Below are 21138 nucleotides of genomic sequence, written 5' to 3' on the forward strand. Positions count from 1 at the left end.
TTTTCACAAACCACGTATTATTGAACTTCGTATAAGCCCATCCGATTGTGAAGACTTACCACCAACGATTAGGTGGTAACTAACTAAGTCCAAAGTACAGCACATTGAGACTTCAAACTTTCTGAATTAACACTTAAAATCATTCCTTTCAATTCAATTAACGATAAGACTCATGTTTTTGGTATTTTATATAGTTTTGTATTTTATTTCTGTGACACACTTCTTTCAGTGGTTCAATTGTAACATTCACTCTCAGACATTAGAGATTGCATAAACAGTTTCAGATAAAATGTCTTTCTATATTTGGTTAACTCGCGATAAAAACGTTTTTTTTTTCTCAATAGTCTCTCCTATTTTCAATATTGTATAACACGATTTGTAACAGGGCTGGTTTCACCACTATCTAATTATCGCAATGAAAAAATGTACAAAACCTCCCAACTCTTCCCTTACAGTCCTAAATTTCTGACAAATATTGCACCATCATAGTGTAGTCATCGAGCGTTCACCTCACAGCGCCAGTTATACAAACAACCCAAACGCTAACAATAAAACTTTGAGACATGATTACTTATTAATCTTCATTCAATAATTGTAAATGCTCTTCACGTTACTGGGCGTTTTAACAGGCAATCAGTTCATTCTGCGTTAATTGCGACTTATCATTTGAATTGGGGGAGGTGTCACCTCTAAACAGTGTCAGCTATCCCCCAGTTTATTTTTACAAACCCACTCTCTCTCTGCGAGGACGCACACATCGACTACAAACCCAGACACTGGACAATAAAGGAAGTACGTGATAATATCAACAACTCAAGTGATGAAGCATTTTCTTCACACCTTACAATGAATCCAGCCCTGTTACAATTTACGCGAAAATTCTTCCATGAAATTGACATCATTTTTACACCAGAGGAATCAAGAGCCAGTGAACTCAAACAGTTCATCGATATCTCATTGTTTGCACCATAATTCTTAAAGTTAACCGAATGCAGTTCTGTTGCACTGTTTAGCTTTGAATATATTAGTTTTTTTCCCAGTTCATATCTATCTTCGTAAATGATAAATAAAGCTTTCGAGTTTCTCATATTTAAATCAATAATTATTGATTTTGCTGCTTCTTCAGAGGGGGAACGAGTAGGGTTCGTTAAACAACTGTTTCTGTTATATACGTATAACCAGTCATATATTCTCTTTCTCTATACTCTGAAAACAATAAGAAAAGATTCTGTAACAAATGAATGAAATCGTGAGAATTCTTTCACTAGATTCTATCGCGTTGTACTTACTTACATAATATCCTAATTTATAAACTTTTATTGACTATGCTGAAACGCTTGCACAGGCGGATGACTTTGAGTGTGCACTGAAAAATCCATAAATCGCATTAGAATAATTTGACGCATCAAAAAATGTCAAGAATTATTAAAGGAACGAAATATAGCGATTTACTATAACCTCCTCAAGCTCGCTTATAATTAGCAATAATTGAAGTTCAATTTTCATTGAAAAACATATTTTAGATTCCCATACTCGAATACTGATGAACTAATTTCGTTGAACGAATCAATGCTTTATCAAAGAGTTGAATGTTTTTCTTACTTACTCGGAGGATGTGTTTGATAGTGCATCTGAGGGTGAGCTCCTGTCTGTAAATTGACAGCTGACATCGCCTGTTGACTCATCGGATGTCCGGGACCCATATGCGCTTGTGCTGAAATACGTTGAATAAATACATCACTAAACACGATATCATTAATCTCTGAATATAGTACGAGTGTGTTTAACCCTGCAGACAACGGATGCATCATCTACGCTGACAAAATATCAGAATTTATCAATTGAACTAATTTGTAGATTTTTAGTAAACGGATTTCACATATGAATATAGAAACAGCTGGTGTCTGAAGAGTTAAATACATGACAATATCGATGACATACAGCGGTCTAAACTCTCAACGTTAAAAATAGGATTCTTGGGTTCAATTCTATTTCGGGCATTGAAGAAATTTGTTATTTAATGATGACTTCATAAGGTGGATTTATCTGGCAACTAAATGCAGAACGTTGCAAGCTCCACCTTTTTAGTCATCACTAACCAATCAAAATTGATGAAGTGATAAAAGCAAATGGATTGGTCATAACATCAAATATCTGAAATGGTTGTAGAGACCGCGATGCAGTTTTGACTGGTAAGTGTTTAGTGATAGTAAACTAAGCCCTGAGTAAATACAGCGGAACCTCTTTATTGCAAGCCTCGAACTTCGTCCAAAATAGGACAATTTCAATAGTTTCATACTGGATATATAAAACTATGAATTCATAATGAACAGATTTCCGGTGCCCTGAAGTTCATTGTAAAGAGGTTCCTCTGTGAGAGAGACTGAGATGATTTTAAACATGCAATACAACAATAACAACAACATAACATCTTCTTTCATTCAACAACAAAACATCGACATTCAACAGTCCATAATTCAGATTTAGATTTTTGTTGTTTTGATTTTTGTGAGGAATGAAAGAAAATGATAATGAGCACAGTTCGAAAAACACAGTTAGTGAAAACTATGTCTGTCTCGCAGGGGATAAAAGCCAGAGCATACCTTGACCCTTTGGGAAATGACCACACCTGGCTGTAAAGCGGAAAATAATGAGAAGTATGATTACAAGGTAGAGGAAAAAATTCCGCTTCCACAGAAAATTTGTGAATGAAATCGAATGATTTGAAATGCAGTTTTCTAGGAAATAATCGAGATTAGATTCCATCGAGACAAACATAGTTCATCACAATGGAATGAAATCACTTCCTCAAAACTCATTAATTATTAGGAATAAGAAGTAATTTCTAATTGAATGATTGATTGATTGCTATTTGTATTAAGATGTTAGATAGATCCGACGGTGCCCGGTAAAAAGTCCCCGATAAAATAATCCCCCACAACAACGAAATATCCTTGAACCCCGGTAACTATGGGGAGGGTATTTCAACAACGGGAGAATTCAACCTCGGAAGAGATTCATCCAATGGAAGATATTATTTCCTCGAGGATTCTTATATCGGGGACTTTTTAACCAGACCTGACGCTATACATATATAGGCCTATATATATATATATATATACATATATACATGTGTAAATCTATATAGCAATGTCATAAATGATTCAAACAAAACCAAAACTAGTTGAAACCCACACAAAACAAATCGGTTTAGTGCAATCTAGTAATCATTATTTAGAATAAAGTTCATTTGCACCCAGTTAAATACAGTACTAACTTAGTGACCCAGTCATCATTTACTGTAAAATAATCTCATTCATTTTTACAAGATACAATGAGAAAACTATAACTAGTTTCATTAAAAGCTTCAATTAATGGACGGGTTTTAAGATTTTTTCCTAAAAATATCGATGGATGTATTGGATTTGAATGGACAAGGTTAAGTACTGGGCTGAGCTCAGGGTGAAGGCTCAAGGTGACCACTTTCCGCCCATTTACAAATCCCCTGAATGAATTAGAGAAATTTCTAGGTTAAGAATGTTACAATTCATTCATTTGTGGCATCTTAAAAACTTAAGTGGATGATTTATCAATATTGTGATATCAGATTGATAAAACAATGAACTAAATTTGAAGAAAATGAACTAAATTTCAGCTGTAACTGATGACTGTTTAACTGATGACCATGTAACTGATGACTGTTTAACCGAGTTGTGTAATCTATAAGAGAAGGCGTTTAATCTTACCCGGCATCTGATGATGTCCAGCGTGTTGTAACTGTGTTGGAGGATGCATCGTTGAATGATTCGGTTGAGATGCGTGATGCATGTAAACGACAGCAGGATTCTGAGGAGGTTGAGATTGTTGTTGCGGATTCGCGTATGTAACCGTAGCGTGATGATGCATAGGCGCCAAACTCATATGATGCTGCGGAGCTCCTGGTGTCTGTTGTATTTGTTGTTGCGCCTGGTATGTGTACGGTACCGGCATGTTCGCTTGCGGTGATGTCGGAGTATGGGGACTGGGCTGTAAAGGAGGGTGCGAGGGTTGCGGGTTTATTTGTTGATGTTGAGGATTATAAATCATCTGCGTCGGTGTAACTGATGTCGGGGGATGATGAACGTGCTGTTGGGGAGGTACGCCCTGGTGCGCTGGGCTCGGTGCAGGATGACTAGCCTGAGATTGAGGAGGTGTAGCACGCGAGTGATGAGGGGCGTACGGAGGATGTACGTGCGGTTGTCCCGGTTGATGATTCGGATTCTGAATTCCGTGCGGCATCTGTCCCGGAATTCCGGGTCCAACTGAAATTCATGAAAACTTTTCTTCAATTCTTTCATTGCGTTTAGAATTTTGTAATCATATTAAACCGACACAAATTCAAAAGAGAGAAATAAAGATCGGTGATTATGTATCCGGAATTAAAGTCAAAGACATCATTTTGTATTCTCTCTTAAGACCATCATCAAGTATCCTAGATTTAATTCTAATTCAAACTTTTAATATCTCATATTTGTTATAGAGTGGTTTCTATGAGTGTATATAGTGTACTGGCTTTTCTACAATTAAAAATTTATAGTTATAACATACCAAAAACGGTTCCAGGTTGGTGTTGATGATTTCCCATTCCCTGAGGAGGTTGTCCAGCCATCATTTGTGGATTGACCATACGTGGAGGGTTTCCTACTGACAATACCTGGTGATGAGCCGCCTGTAACAACATTTAATACAATACATTTCACTCACTGTATCTTTACACAACAAAATACCCATTCGATAGTCCTTGGTTAACACAATCAATGTCCCCCCCCCCCCCCCCGATAATACAGTGCTGCCCCCAGTTGCTATATCTCATAGTTAGCAATAGAGCATTGTCAGTCATTGTCCTAAGTTGATCAGTGAGCAGTGAAAATAAAGCGAAGCCAATCAGTTTATGCATGTATATCTACTAACAGTGAATAAGGATAAGCTACGAGATAAATCGATGAACTACGCGATAACTTGCAGTCCACGGCGAATGCGTTAAGACATGGGAATGTGAATGATTTCGTACAGGCCAAATTCAAGAACTGTTTGAGGAAAAGGATTGCTGTTTTCTCAATGGAAAATGCTGAGAATAAATTGATAGCGATACATACCTGTTGGTAAGCTACATGATTCTGTTGTAATTGACCAGTTGGACCCATTACGGGTGGTAGTTGATACTGTACGGGGTACTGCGGATGTTGGGAATGAATCGGCTGAGCCAATAATGGAGTACCAGTGGCTGCTACAGCTTGAGCAGACGGATTATACTCCGGCTGTTGAACTGATACAGAAACTACAAACAAATACACAACATACAATTCTTATTTCATACGTCTTAAATTATCAATTACAAATTACAGTGAAATGGAATAGTTTTAAGATCGATCTTTTGAAGTAGGATTTATTTGTTAATGAGTTAAGATCATTTGGGACTTAAACGGCTTAAACTTGAGCCAACCTCGAGTTTTTAATTATCTTAACAGTTGATTGCTGGGAATCGTAACAGTCAGAATCATCTGTTGGTTTTGCTCCTCATTAACTCTGATATATCTATCAGTAATACACACCTCGTTTAGGAGGTAATCGCACTGGTTGTGAAGCTTGAGTCGCTTGAACCATTGTCTGAGCCATAGAGACGTGTGGTGGCATTATAAACTGTGGATAAATCTGGTGCTGATGTCCGTGCATAGCTGGTATATTCTGTGGATTCATTACTGGACTCTGCGTTTGAGGTCGAGGTGGAGTCGGAGTCTGTGGCACAGGTTGAGTCGGACCTTGTTTCTGAATTACGAGATAAACGATTCTCTAAATTACTGTATATCATTTCTCTGATGAAGTTTAGCAAAAATTTAGAAACCGTCAGAATAAACAGTTATATCAACAACTGTGGGTTCTGAATATTGAGGTTAAAAAACCATGATACATTCAAGCGAAATGAAATGAATGTTTATCTCTTACCGGTTGAAAAGGCTTCGCGTTTGGATTGAATACAAATTCTTTCGCGTTTGGATTTAATGTTGACTTTAAAACCGTTCTGAAACACAATAAAAACACGAAACTTTATTACACGCCTCGAGTATTCTGAAATAATAAACAATTTAGACCGCGATACTTACTCAGATGTTTTAGATTCCGCAGGAGAACTCGGTTTATCTTGAGATGTTTTCTCAACAGGTGTAGTCGATGTAGTGGATGTCTTCTCTTTCTTATCCTTATCATTTTCAGACAACTATAAAATGTAAAGGTCGATCAGTCAGTAAATTGTGGAGTGGAGTGGCCTAAAAGGTAAAGGCGTTGGCTTCTCAATCGAGATGTCCAGTGTTCGAACCCCGGCTATGCTGTAGTGTCCTTAGGCAAGGCATTAATTCACACTTGCTACCGGCTGATGACGCCTGATCGTGATTTGCTGATCGGTGTTGTATCTCCCTAGGGAGAGTAAGACTGCTATGGAATGGTAACAGAAGCTGGGTAATAATAATCAGGTTTGACAGCGCAGCTGAACTTTGTACACAGGTACATGGAAAGAGGCGCTATACAAATTCGTGTTTATCATTATTATAAATCTACGGCAGGTAGAATCAATACGGGAATCGAATAAAAACTCACTTTAAAATTTGAACTGAATTCTTTCAATTCTTTTAATTCTCGATCTCGAGCTGAAAATATGACAAACGTCGTTAATACGAGATTTCATTGATATATTACAAGTAATTAAATATTTCTATCGAGGTTGAACTTACATTTAACGACAGGCGACGCAACTTTCACATTATCCACATTGTTGTTATTAGTAGTTGTAGCAGGCTGTGTTTGGTCAGTAGTATTCTGTACTGTTTCTGATTGTTTATTAGTTGAATCTCCCGCACCTGTCTGCGCCGGTACGGCAGGTACCGATACTGGTGCCCCTGATTCGACCGGCGCCCCTGTTACTGTCTGCTTGTGATTTTCAGGCACTTGAGCTGTCTCAGCAGCTGGACTTTTTTGTTTCTGTTGATCATCTTGAGGGGGAGCCACAGGAGCTACAAATAAAACGATCGACACTGAAGTCTCGTAAATTTTCTGTTCTTCGAAAACAAAAAATATTTTCTTCAGCCAAAAACACAGTGAGACGAAATTAAGTGTTATTTACAACAAGAATTGAGTAGAATTTAACACAATTATGACGACATTAACTCGAGTTTGACAGTACATGAATCTTACCTGTGTTTGTCGTATTATTTACAGTATTTTGTTGTTGCTGTTGTGGTTGTTCAGGTAAGGCAGGTTGTTGTTGTTGTTGATTAGTACTGGTAGTACTGGTAGTAGTATTACTAGTAGTAGTAGTAGTAGTAGTATTAGGGGCTGATGTAACGTTAGTTTGACGATTTGTTGCACGGCCTTGTTGAGTATTTTTCCTCTGATGCGGAGGCACGTATCTGGAAGCACCATTGCTGTCGTATCAAATATTACACAAATTAATCAATAACCCTATATACATATAACTACAGTATTACAAAATATAACACATTCAATTGATTTTTAAATTTTCGAATCAATCAGATGAACTTAAATTATCCCCAATGGTTTTGATGTTTCTATTTCCCCTCAACCCACTGAGCGCCACTAAGGATTAGCAGGTTCTATGCATAATTTGTCCTGACTAAAGGTTTGGGGGGAAAGCAGCTAGCAGAGAAACTGTCCCCACCAGGATTTTAACCCATGAATCATTGATTGTTTAATACCCATTAAACCTACAACTCGCAGTAATTTGCTCAGATGCCCTAAAGATGGATACAGAATACTTACTTTCCACCGACAGAGTTACTTTCAGTAGTTCTAATAACGGCGCTAAACCTGTCCTCTTCGTCCCCGTTTTCTAACTCGATACTTTGTTTATAGGTGTCGCTGTTTTCGATTTCTCTCGCTAGCTGTTCGGCTTTCACTTGTTTCTCTCTGAACTCGACCGTATCTTTGATATTCAGAGGTGTCGTGTATTCGTTCAATGACGAATCATACGTTGATTTAACGTTGTATTTCTCTGCGTTTGTGCGGAACATATCAGCCGCATCCCAACCATTCTGTAATCAGTGAAATATTCAATACTTTAATACTAAGTTCCGACAGATCAGTTATTCCTGGATATAACGAGTTCTAAAGGAAACAATTTCAAATTTCGAGGAATCACTTTTATATCCCAATTACTGGAGACACCTCCTTGTTGATATTGTTTATCTCGGTAAACTATTCATTCAATGGTTTTGTAAGCAAATTTTTATCCTTTACACTTGGTTTCTAATTCATTAACCGCCTAATTGGGAAAAAAATCCAGACTGCACTGATTTTAATAGGCATAGTACAACAACAATAGAACGATAACCACACTCAAACGTGGTGAATGGATAATAAGATAAAAACCCACTATCTACGGATTAATAGAATTTAAAAACAAGAATTTATTTATTCAATCTAAAATATATAGAATACACGACACCTGACGATGATCTCTAGGGTGAGATCGAAACGTCGCGTATTCTATATTTTAGATTGAGTAAATAAATTCTTGTTTTTAAATTCTTTTACTCTGTTGATAGTGGGGTTTATCTTATTATTCAATACTTTAATACACGGTCCTGACGGATCAGTTATTTCTGGATATGAGGAGTTTTAAATGCGAGGAAGTGTCTGCATCACTTTTATATCCCAATTACTGGAGACACCTCCTTGTTGATATTGTTTATCTCGGTAAACTATTCATTCAATGGTTTTGTAAGCAAATTTTCATTACTTTAAACTGTTAAATTGCATTTTGTAAGCAAATTTTTATCCTTTACACTTGGTTTCTAATTCGTTTACCGCCTTATTGGGAAAAAAATCCAGACTGCACTGATTTTAATAGGCATAGTACAACAACAAACATTTCTAATTGCCTATTTCTCAAAATTGGGGTCACATTTTAAGTCCTATTTTAATTATTTTAAATGGCTTCACAAAATGAATCCTCGCGACAATACTTACAGCTCCACCTTCGTCCCAACCACACAAATCAGCGTTGTCATTATCCGACTCCCATCTCTGAAGTTCTTTCGGCGCAACTTGACCATTAAATTTTGAAATTCCGGTATCGGTAAATGCGTCTACGAAACGAAAAATATCTCGATTGAGAACTAAAACCCGATGAAACAAACGAAAGTTTAAAACCACCGATATTTCTATTACCTCTGTTTGCATAATCGAGATCTACATTAATGGCCGCCATCGTTACAATATTCGACGGCTCAAATATAATCTTTTCAATCAGACAATCTTTAGACGTCAATTGATTTCCGTTGTTTTCATCAAGGCGATGAGCTAATTCCAATACTATCTCCATCTGTTATAAACACAACATACGAACGACACATTTTTATACGCAGGTTACAGAGATTGTGAAATCATTTTAACTCGATCAATCTTACCTTCGATGAGAAACATTTTAAAACACCTTCGTAAATAGATCCATTGCGTACTTGAATCTGAACAGTACTTCCCTAAAAATCAGTGATTATTAGTAATTTGAGCTTGCAATAGGCAGCACTCGTACAGGAGTAGTATAGCACTAAACTAGTGCGTTCTAGCTTTAGGGTTACCTAGAACCAAATAATATACAGGGCCCGGTTTTATAGACTGGTGTTATCTTTAACCAGGGGGTTAACTCAGCTGAAAATGAATCTAGTTAACCCGCAGGTTTAGGTTAATACCAGTCTATAAAACCAGCCCCAGCAATTTTAGAAAGTTATCTACAAATTGTGTAGCAATAATCATTAGCTTTATACAGAGTGATAAACTATTTAGATGCCTGGTTCTAGAGAGAGTTCCAGTCAGTAATCGGAGTGCCGTTTTGCTTCTGATCTGATATATTTCATCAAATCTTATCAGGTCACTAACCTAGGTCTAATGTCTATTTCAACCTGACTTGAGAGCATACAGGGTGGCCTAGCTCAGTCAGTTGTGGTGGTACATACCTGATTAAAGTCTTATTAGGACCAGAATGCACTGGCAGTCGACCTAAATCATCATTTTTTAATCCACTTTAAACTGTATTGAAGGATATCCAAAAAATCTGCACTGAGAGGGGTTCCTGAGAGAAAAGAGACTCCATGATTTGAAAGTTTAACAATATGTCTCCATGCCTACCAACTGAAGTTTGGTACGTAGGCATGGAAACATATTGTTAAACTTTCAAATCATGGAGTCACTTCTTAACCCCTTTCTTCTTAACCCCTTTCAGTGAAGACTTTTTGGATATCCTTCAATACAGTTTCAAATGGATTAAAAAATGATGATTTAGGTCGACTGCCTCTCCTTTCTGGTCCCGTTAAGACCATCATCAGGTATGTACTACCAAAAATGAGCGAGCTAGGCCACCCGGAATGCTCTCAAGTCAGGTTGAAATAGACATTAGTTCCACAGTTGTGAGTTAAACTCTGAGTTGAAGTTAGTTCATTTCAATGAGTTAACTCAGAGTTAAATCTTAACTCATAACCGTGGAACTAGACCTAGTAGGGGTAACGTTTAATCAGAAACTTACAATAAGTGAAGTGGTGATGTGATTGTATCTGTAATTACTGTAAACACCTTCTACTACAACTTGTTTAGATTCGATATTAGATCTCGGTGGTCGAGTTATTCTGTAAATAAATACACAACACAATCTCTCATTGATTAATTGAGATGCTTGAAATGATTATTCAGAATAGATTTTACGGATTTGATGAACCCTCTGATACCGTGTGACCTAAACTGCTTCAATCAACTACATCTGAATGAAACTGTGAAGGGAAAAGAGCATTGTATCAGATACAGGAGTCACCCATCCATAGGAGCCACCCATCCATCCAATCTGAGTCATAACAAGACAGGCTACCCACAGCAGGACTTCTCCCTCTGGTGACAATTTGGTTTAAGATATCAGTTCCTTATTTGCTTATTATCGCAGTGATTTACATTAAGTTGAATAACGGATCATATTCAATGAAATCTACAGAATCTGATTTGATAAAGTGAGGTGAAAAGGGTTGAAGATTTTACCTGCCAGGACCTTGTTGATTCATACGTCTATGATCCTTCCCTCTCGCCTTACTCGAATTCATTGCACTGTGTTTGTGTTTATCGTCTACAGATTATTCTCTAAATAGTTAAAACACGTTTGGGGCCTGATAATGGATTACTGACTGGTGCAGCTGCTGATGATGAAGGAATCAGTGCTTCCCCGCGAGTCGGTCACACTCCAGTCGGGACTCCTCTTTTGAAACTCACTGTTCAGTGACGGCCAGATTTTCACGGACGCTAGAGCTCTCCCAGCGCGTGCAATCGACTCTATTAATTACTACTAATTAAGCGCTACCAGCACGCTTCTAAACTGTCGACGCACATTTTAAATAATTCGTTTTGTTAGATGATTAAAACGCGATATTCGCCGTGGAATATTCAATCAATGTCGACTTTCAGCAGCAGCGCGTATTGATACAGATCAGTGCTGCTGCCGGGAGGGGGTGATGTCATCAGTATTTGCGCGCTATTCATCGACTTCTTTAAGGACTAAATTCATAGAATGTAATTTCGATTAATTATCACGAATATCATTCGATCCTGCCGTGCTATTAGTTTAAAATTCGTTAATATCGATCCGGCCCTATTTCTTGGCCGGCACAATCGCGAAAATTAGCACAGCTGTAAATAGGTTAAAATGGCGGGTGTAATTTTTTTCTTTTTTGATGATTTTCGATATTTTTATAAATAAACAGTCAAAATGAAGCGAAAAATGTCAAAATATTGCTATAATTTTAAGAATCACAAATCAAAATTACTATGATATGATTTTCACAAGAAAGTAAATTCCCATATTGTGCTGCCACCTCTCAATCAAAACGCAGACAACGAGCAGGTGCTTATCTGAAACGATAACTTTTCTTTAAATAATTTTCACGCAATATTAACCTAAAATTTATTAGAAATATAAAAAAACATGTAAATAAATTCATTTTATAATAGAAAATTCATACAGTTGATAATTTTCACCGTAAATTCTTCATCGACGTATTCGGTAATCGATTTGAGTTTTAGTATGCGCTGGTCTAGGGGCAGCTTCCGTGTTCTCTAATTTCATGAATTTCGTGGATTTTCGTGTGTTTTCTGAAAACGCGAGCTTCTAAACTCAGTAAGAACATTTTTACTAATCACTCGGCGCGTTCGACAAATATTGAATAAATAGATGACGCTTGTCGTACTGAGCTGTTGAGAGATAGATCGTGTCATGTCAAAAATCAATTCTAATTCAATCAATCTTTATTGGTCGAGATATTTGTCATCTGTTGGGGTATATTTGAGTCTGAAAGATCGTCGAATACAATCAATGGTCTGAGAATTATGGTATGCATGGAACATGAAAAGGCTGTTACTTTTACTGGTGTTAGTCCAGCAGGAGGGTGTTGCTGGTGTGACAAAAACATGAAATTATTTTTATTATTTATTGCCTGGAATTGGTGACTAACACTTAGTGACTTACAGGTCACAGACAACTAACCACAAGATGAAAAGCCAATGAAATAAGTTAGAAGAAAAATTTGAGAATTTACTGATTTTTCTCTAACAAAGATTTTATCCTGAAATCTAGAATTGTGAGGCGACAAGAGTTAATTGAATTAGCACTAGGATCTGAGTCACTATAAAACCTAGTAATAAGGAGTAGGGCGTGGATGGAATTTAATAATGGAAAAAGTTCTAATTAAATGTCATATATTCCAGGTTGAGTTTATATGTATTTCGTATTAATGGAATAAAAGGATGCTCTCATCACAACAATGGCCAACGCTGCAGTGGCTGAACCTCCTATAGATGATGTTATTCTAGCTGATTCTAGCGATGAAGAAGCTGATTATGATAATAATGTACCGAGTACGAGTAAATTAAACGGTGAACCGTCGCGTAATACTGATCGTTACGGGTTCCTCGGCGGTGATCAATACACTAACCCTGAAGCGTAAGTATCTCACAGTCCTTATTACAGATCAGGGGATTCCTGATTTGTTTCCCCTGAAGGGAGATTGAATTTTAAGTGCCTTGTTGTTCTTGCTGGTGAGGAGTATCACAAGGAATCTCTTGAAAAGAAACAGCCCCCACTGAGAATATCTTATGAATTCCATCAGGTTCCATTTTTGATCAGGGAAACATCAATGAATTATTTATTGCCTGATCTGTAAGAATCCTGGTCATTCAATGCTTTCATGAAATTCTGATTTGCTGCCAATGTTTTTATTCCTCTCTTTGTATTAACGGTTTAAATTCTGTAATTTTTTTTTTTTCCAGCGAGAGAAGGCTTCCTGTCGCTAAACTTCGAAAACGAGAATTAAAATGGCTTGATATGTTAGAAAACTGGGAGAAATGGATGAGCAAAAGATTTAAAAAGGTAAGAGATGTTTATCAGGTTACACACATAGTTGACACCAATCATTGGTTTGTGTAACACTTAAAGTTGATATAAGGCTCCACTGTCCTCCTAGTTAGTTACCTAATCGTTGGTTGTAAGCTTTTATTTAATCGGATGGACTTATGGTTTATGAAAGTTGTAGTTGAACATACCACACAGACAGTTTCCACCAGAAAGTTGAAGCTTGTAGCTTTATTTAACATACATTTAGAAAAGTAGACAGTCTCTCATATCAAGTCTGATATATCAGGGTATATTAATTTTAACTATCGATTAATTGATCTAGATGTCATTGTAATTCATTCACCTGATGTAGCTACTACTATACATTAGTGGCGAAAGCTTGTACTTCAGATAATCTGGTTAACCTATAAAGTTGTACAATCTGTCTCGTAGTATTGATTTCAAAGTAATGATTGTCCTAAGAAACAAATGTGTCAAAACTATTTGCTAAATGTACCTTTGCTTCTTTGTTTATACCAATCGTCAGCCATGACCTTGCTGTAAATTGAAAACTCTAAGTATTATTCTATGTGAATATAGGGCAAGGTTAGATTCTGTGTTTAGTATTTGGAATCAGTGTCTAATTGTTTGATATATAGGCTAGCGTACATGCTGTAGCTCTGCTAGGCTATGATTTTATTCCGGGGCTAAAAGGAAATTAATGTCAATTTGTTACATACTATAGTCATAATTATATATGTAGAATTGATCATATTTTAGTGTGTTTAGGGAGAGTGAGAGAGAGAGAGTTAGTGTTATAAATGTGAGGTCACTAGTGCATATATCAGATCAGATAACAATCAATCATTAAACACTCATGATCCACTGTGTAATAGTTTGTATTTATGCCTCAATTTCTCTTGCAGAAGAACTGCACAATATTCTCTCATATATCGGTATATTTTGCTACTGTTGACTCAGATAATGTCGGTAGACCTCAGTATCGGTGTAAATGTGGTCAACAGTCCCTACATCTTTACCGAATTTAGTTTAGGTCTAAATTTGACTACTGACTGTGTACTATAGTATCGACCAAGAAAACCAATATTTCTCCACTTCACGATTGCAGACCTGACAATAATTAATATTAGAGAGTAGTTTCTGCTCTTCTACTCTCAAAAATATCAAAATATTCTGAAAATCAGACTAATTTTTCATTAAAACTACTATTTGTTATATCAGATTACTCAGGTAGTCAGGTCTGCACTTGTCTCTATTTTCAAGCCGTTTTTAGATTTGTTTTCGGGTTAAGTCGATGTCAATAGACCTTTCAGTTTAACCGTTATATTTTACTGAAGTGCTGTGTTTATTTTTTTTCTTATGTAGGTGAAAGAACGTTGTAGGAAGGGGATACCCCCTTCACTGCGAGCTCGGTCATGGCAATACCTGTGTGGGAGTAAATATTTACTAGAACACAATCGCGGTAAATTTGAGGTCAGCAAACAATCACCATCCACGCTTTATTAACCAAAAAAATGCTTTGAACGATATTATCACTGATTATCGAAATGTTTCTCTCGTTATACGTTGATAGGAATACTTAAGAATGCCCGGCGATCCTAAATGGATTGATGATATCCAGAAAGACCTTCACAGACAGTTTCCTTTCCATGAAATGTTTGTAGCTCGCGGAGGACACGGGTAAGCTTCAATACTGACCTGGAAAACTCAGGCACAAAAAACCTGGAAAATTCAGAGAATCTGGATTTGCTATTCACTGGGCGTTTCTTTATCAATACTTAGAAATAATAGCTGGTAACATTTCGAACCAAGCAATTTCTCCATTCTCCTGCAGCAGACTCACACTCAAAATCAGGGCAAATTTAGAAATGGCCGACCGATTTCAATTGTAGTTGATCAGTGAAAGGATGTTCTCAGAATTATTTCATTATTTCACTGACAATAACAACCTAACCTTGAATATTAATTTTTCAGTCAAGAAGATTTACAACGTGTATTAAAAGCATATACTGTTCATAATCCTACCGATGGTTATTGTCAAGCACAGGCTCCTATAGCAGCCATCTTGCTAATGCACATGCCAGCTGAACAAGCATTCTGGTGTCTAGTTTCTATATGTGAGAAGTATTTACCTGGATATTACAGCGCTGGTCTGGTAAGTCATCAATTATCTAAATGGATTTTTAATGTCGACAGTGTTTAACGTGGTTGAGTTGATGAATGCTTCTATTCATTCAGTTTTAATGATTTCGTGCGTGTCATATAAAAAACATACGGTAATCTTCAAATAATTTTTGCTCGGGAAATTAAACCAATATAGGATTCATACTCATCCTTTATTCCATGAAAACTTCTCGGAAGTAAACAAATATTTTCGACGAGAATTTTGAATCACTAAATTTGTGAAATTGTTCTAATAAAATTGCGAGCTGTACATACATGGGAACATTCATTACAATGAGCTTCAGGAGACCAGAAAATATGTTGTTATAACTGATAGTAATTTTAGTTCTGAATTCTAAGTTACCCAAGAGAATGATGGACCTGTGTCCTTAGATTTTGGGAAAGCCTTAAAATTTTCATAAGTCATTGTATTTCTGCGACAAATATTAATCCCTCTCATTCTCGACAATAATATCTTCTCTTCCTTATCTCTCTTTATCTCTATCTCTCTCTCTCCCTCTCTTCCACTCTCTATCTCTCTCTCTTCCACTCTCTATCTCTCTCTCTCTCTCTTCCACTCTCTATCTCTCTCTCCCCTTTCCCACACTCTTGAGTCTCAACTGCATGTCTCCTCTCTTTTCACTGTAGCTGCCACTCACCCTCACTCTCTCTCTCTCTCTCTCTCTCTCCCCCCCTCTCCCCTCTCCTCTCTCTCCTCTCACTCTTTCTGACTCCTCTCTCATTCTGCTCACTCTCTCCTTTTACTCTCTCATCCACAAAGCATTCTTTAATTCACTGATTCGATTGCTGTTTAACTCTATAAAGATCAGATCTAGTGATTCATGATCGATCTGTTCAAGCAACTGTTATGAGTTAGAAATAATTCTGAATCAATCAGCGGAAATAATTCACACAACTCGATATCAGATCATCATCATCATCATCATTATAGAATATACAAGAGACTGAGAGAGATGATTGAGACCTGTCAACCACCGCAGAATCTACTGTATTAATGTTACTGCTGGTTAATTGGTGTTAATTTTCTCATTGATTCTGATTGCATTTTCATAATTATTAGGCTGGTATTTGTTAATAATAAGAGAGTTTTACCAGCGATCATGACCAGCACCGACTCACTGCTGATTACTGTCAGCCTCGGGTATAGAATACTCTCATTTACATAGAATCAATGTTCTAGATTTCGTAATGACCCCTGAGGGTCAAAGACGAAGTGAATCTAGTATTTTATTCCACGCATGAAATCTAAAGGGAAAAACTCATGGTGCTTTGAATTGAAATACAGCGTTTAAAATAACCTGGCTGTAAAGATGGGTTTCTCTGTTTCGCTGGGGTGGGTACTTTCTCACAGTAAGAACATGATTATATATGAAGCTCTAGTGATGTGTTAAGAGGTTCTGTTCGAATATAAAGAAAGTCATTCACCAATATATTTGTTTGCTTTCACTCTTGTTCTCGCTGTTATAAGTGTTGCTGATATTGAAATTGATTGATGTTTTTATGATGTTGTTTGTAGGAGGCAGTACAAATTGATGGAGATGTTCTGTATGGATTACTGAAGAAGGTTTCACTTGTCACTTACAAGCATTTAGTAAGTTATGCGAACAACAACTACACCCATTATTCTTTGATTGAAATTTACTGTAGAAAGACTTATCGATTTTGTTGCTGAAAACATGTTATTTTTTAAAAGTGGTGATAAATTCTTACTTTTGAAAATGATGCAGTTAAGTTCTTTTTCATAAGTCGTTGGTTTAGGTCATTTTTTAGTACGTACTTAAAAAACTTTCTCATAAAAACGACAGAAAAAGCAATCACCATTTTTGTTGAGCTAATGTTAAGTCATTAACCCTTTGGTAATTATAGTTGCTCCGTGGAATGAAACATTCAATGTGTTTTTCTGTTTTGCAGAAGAAACAAAGAATAGAGCCAATATTATACATGACAGAATGGTTTATGTGTGTTTTTACCAGAACTCTACCCTGGGCTACAGTATTAAGAATGTGGGATATGTTCTTTTGTGAAGGTTCGTGCCTCTCATAGCAAACTTATGGTCGCTCCTTAACCCTTTCACTGCTGACTAAATAATACCTGAAAGTGCTGGAGATAATTTGGAAATTTTGAATAATTCCACTGCAGTGTGTTGAATACTGAGCATACCACTACAGTGTCTCCACTGTGGCGCGGTGTATTGTTAGTCACTCACATTGTTTGATAGGTGCTCTGCAATCTATCGATAGAGATAAAAACTAATTACTAATTACATCAATGCACCATGATGCAGTGTACTAGCAAAATCCATCATTGATTGATTCACCGCGCTGAAATGCTTCAGAAAAACATCTTTCTCAACTCTACGTTCCTAATAAGATAAAAACCCACTAACTACAGATGATTTCTAGGGTGAGATCGAAACGTCGTGTCTTATATATATTTTAGATTGAATAAATAAATGTTTTTTAATTCTTTTAATGTGTAGATAGTGGGTTTTTATCTTATTATCCGTTCACCACGTTTGAGTGTGGTTATCGTTCTATTCTACGTTTCTATCTGTGTTTCAGGCGTAAAAGTGATGTTTAAAATAGGTCTAGTCTTCTTCAAGTTTACACTTGGAAGTAAAGAGCAGCTAAGCGAATGTCCATCATTGTACGAAACATTGGAGAAATTAAAACACATTCCTCCAGCGATCATGGAGGAAGAATTTCTACTTCATGAAGTAAGTCTTATCAACACCAGCTGAAGAATAGTTTAAACTGATTTTTCTTGAGCAAATATTATAACTGGGGACCATTTCTGCAACATTTGGGACCCAGAGCCTATAGTTTTACATAAGTTACAAAATTGCCTCCTACAACGAATTCATCCCTGAACCTGTAGACTGATTTTCCCCCGAAATTTTTTCAATTGATTTACGTATTTATTTCAGATGCTAAAATTACCGATATCAGAACGAGATATGGAGAAAGAGCACCAGCATCAAATAGCGAAACGTAAAATTCAGAAAGAACGCGCCAATCGACCGGATTCTGGCAAAAAGAAGAAAAAAGGAAAACATCATTCGTCGGAGGCCGAGAGCTGACATGAAAGCGGTCCGCGATGAATTGACAATCACTCGGGGCCAATATTCATGTGCTATAATATAAACATCATCCTGTCTCACTGTCCCCTTGTCATTGCTCTCTCTCTCTCTCTGTCTATCTGTGCATGAAACTCGGCCGCTATAACGAACTGATTATCAAAACACAATCGACTTGTGTTTTATTAATCTATGAGTGACGAATAACAACAACAACAGTGTATTATGATAATTATAATGATAATTATTATTGATATTATTTTAATCGAAAATCAAATTGTAAGTCAGTTTGCCCTCGTGTGTAAATGTATAATTGTTACCACTGTCTGAATTACTGTATTATTTGTATACAATTTTGTAAATAATAGTATGTGATTTGCTTCGATATTTCGGTATCTTAGAATCCCTTAGTTTAACCTAGATCCCGTTCCACAGTTCCGGGTTCAAATTTGGCTCTATGGCGGAAATGAACTTATTTTAAGTCAAACTTAACCAAAACTGTGGAACAGGGTCCTAATCATAGGTTGGTGTTAAGCTATTGATATGGGGGTTATAGGATGTGAAGCCGCGATTGTATCTATTAGCTGCCTATGTATGTATCTGTATCCGATAAGCTTCATGATTTTGCAGGTGTGATATTTTGAGATTTCGCAAGCGTTAAATCGATATTAAGTCTTTCAACGAAAACAATTGTATCGATAATCAATACGTGAACACATCTATTTAACACAAGAGAATCATTGCATCAATTTTTCATTGTGACCCACAAATCTAAAATGACCTACCAGTAGCTTGCAAAAATCTGTTCGATTCAGTTGTGTCGTAACACAAAATCTATAGAGTTGCTAAAGATTTATTTGATAAACTATAGGGGTTCGTTTAATAGACCCAGGGACCACTTTCTCAAAAATTCATGTAGAAGTTAACTTTTTGAATAACTGACAATTTAATTCATGATTTGGTTGATGAATCCAGATCTAGTAGATGAAAAACTACATCGTTACTAAAGTATTCTAACTTTAACCAACCTTTGAAACACTGGCTTCAGTATTGACTGGGTCTAAGTTGTTTAAACCCCGGGACCTGGGTAATTCACTCTGTTAGCCCGAGTTAAAACTGGTCTAACCCCCGGGATCTGAGTAGTTCACTCTGTTAGCCCGAGTTAAAACTGGTCTAACCCCTGGGATCTGGGTAGTTCACTCTGTTAGCCCTAGTTAAAACTGTCTAACCCCTGGGATCTGAGTAGTTCACTCTGTTAGCCCTAGTTAAAACTGGTCTAACTCCCGGGATCTGGGTAGTTCACTCTGTTAGCCCGAGTTAAAACTGGTCTAACCCCTGGGATCTGGGTAGTTCACTCTGTTAGCCCTAGTTAAAACTGTCTAACCCCTGGGATCTGAGTAGTTCACTCTGTTAGCCCTAGTTAAAACTGGTCTAACTCCCGGGATCTGGGTAGTTCACTCTGTTAGCCCGAGTTAAAACTGGTCTAACTCCCGGGATCTGAGTAGTTCACTCTGTTAGCCCGAGTTAAAACTGGTCTAACCCCGGGATCTGAGTAGTTCACTCTGTTAGCCCGAACTGCTCTATACAAGTGGCCCGAAATGTTTGTATGTGTGAAACATATCAGAATGAATGTTTTCTGTGATACAGAATATTCTGTACACAGTAAAATAATTACAGTAAATGAACAATTCATTCGTTTTCTTTTACGTTAACAATATTTTAACATCCTGAAAAAAAGAGATAATGAACATGAATAGTATTATTTGCAAAAATTATACACCGATGAATCAAAAATTGTCTTATTTTTCTGTTGAGGTTCTCTGAATTATGTAGCATTTAGTATTTACCACTAAAAGTAATTAATTTTTCCTCGGCGGAAAAACCTGATTATTTCGATGAAATTAATTTTCGTTACATTTTATCAAAAATATTGAGAATGGCGTTATCAAAATAGACTTGAGACACAGTACAAGTATTCTTTAGACGAATCTATTGTTTTCGAATCAAATCGATTCTTTTTCGAGTCAATTGAATTGGTTTGTTTTTATTTAGAGAATGATGATGTAATTCAGGATCACAGTTCTGCAGGTCGTTCGTTCATCTTATTTGAATCTAGTCTCGAGGCAATCACCGGTTTTAGAAAATTTACAAACTTTGCATCTAGCCCAAACCTGCGGAACTGGTTGCTGTGGAGTTAATGATTTATATATCAGGACCCAGTTCCACAGTTGTGAGTTAGAGTTAACTCTGAGTTTAAAGTTAGTTCATTTTCAATGAGTTAACTCTAGAGTCAAATCTTAGCTGGGAACTGTAGACCTTGACCCAGGGGCTGCAGTTGTTTGAAAGGTGGTTTAAGTTTACTGGTCGATAAATATCATAGTGAGAATAGAATGAGCATTTGTAACCATGATGTTTGTCCAGTCGTTAACTCTAACCAACTTTTCAG

At 36.8% G+C, this 21138-nt stretch overlaps 2 protein-coding genes across 5 annotated transcripts; one reads left to right on the forward strand and one right to left on the reverse strand.

Moving 5' to 3' along the window:
- Positions 1-186: 186 nt before the first annotated feature.
- On the reverse strand, positions 187-11606 carry LOC141899401 (uncharacterized). Of its 4 annotated transcripts, XM_074785672.1 has the most exons (20): positions 11071-11605; positions 10770-10811; positions 10571-10670; positions 9459-9530; positions 9220-9373; positions 9019-9137; positions 7810-8081; positions 7225-7454; positions 6765-7043; positions 6631-6680; positions 6141-6253; positions 5983-6058; positions 5592-5805; positions 5136-5317; positions 4588-4708; positions 3747-4301; positions 2604-2633; positions 1607-1714; positions 1290-1366; positions 187-1206 (listed from the first exon to the last, which is right to left on the reverse strand). In XM_074785672.1, exons 5-19 carry the CDS (start codon positions 9371-9373, stop codon positions 1317-1319), a joined length of 2553 nt encoding a protein of 850 aa, XP_074641773.1. In that variant the 5' UTR covers positions 9459-9530; positions 10571-10670; positions 10770-10811; positions 11071-11605; the 3' UTR covers positions 187-1206; positions 1290-1316. The 4 variants fall into 4 exon arrangements, with proteins under 4 accessions (XP_074641773.1, XP_074641771.1, XP_074641770.1 ...); XM_074785670.1 differs by lacking the exon at positions 10770-10811 and having other exon boundaries at positions 1294-1366; positions 11071-11606; XM_074785669.1 differs by lacking the exon at positions 10770-10811 and having other exon boundaries at positions 11071-11606.
- A 510-nt stretch (positions 11607-12116) lies between these two features.
- On the forward strand, positions 12117-19005 carry LOC141900744 (TBC1 domain family member 10B-like). The gene is made up of 10 exons (XM_074787770.1): positions 12117-12199; positions 12787-13021; positions 13348-13447; positions 14798-14905; positions 15006-15112; positions 15407-15587; positions 17133-17207; positions 17528-17642; positions 18178-18332; positions 18543-19005. Exons 2-10 carry the CDS (start codon positions 12843-12845, stop codon positions 18693-18695), a joined length of 1173 nt encoding a protein of 390 aa, XP_074643871.1. The 5' UTR covers positions 12117-12199; positions 12787-12842; the 3' UTR covers positions 18696-19005.
- Positions 19006-21138: the final 2133 nt, after the last annotated feature.

The sequence above is a fragment of the Tubulanus polymorphus genome, chromosome 2, assembly GCF_964204645.1.
Source record: "Tubulanus polymorphus chromosome 2, tnTubPoly1.2, whole genome shotgun sequence".
NCBI classification, from domain to species: domain Eukaryota; kingdom Metazoa; phylum Nemertea; class Palaeonemertea; order Tubulaniformes; family Tubulanidae; genus Tubulanus; species Tubulanus polymorphus.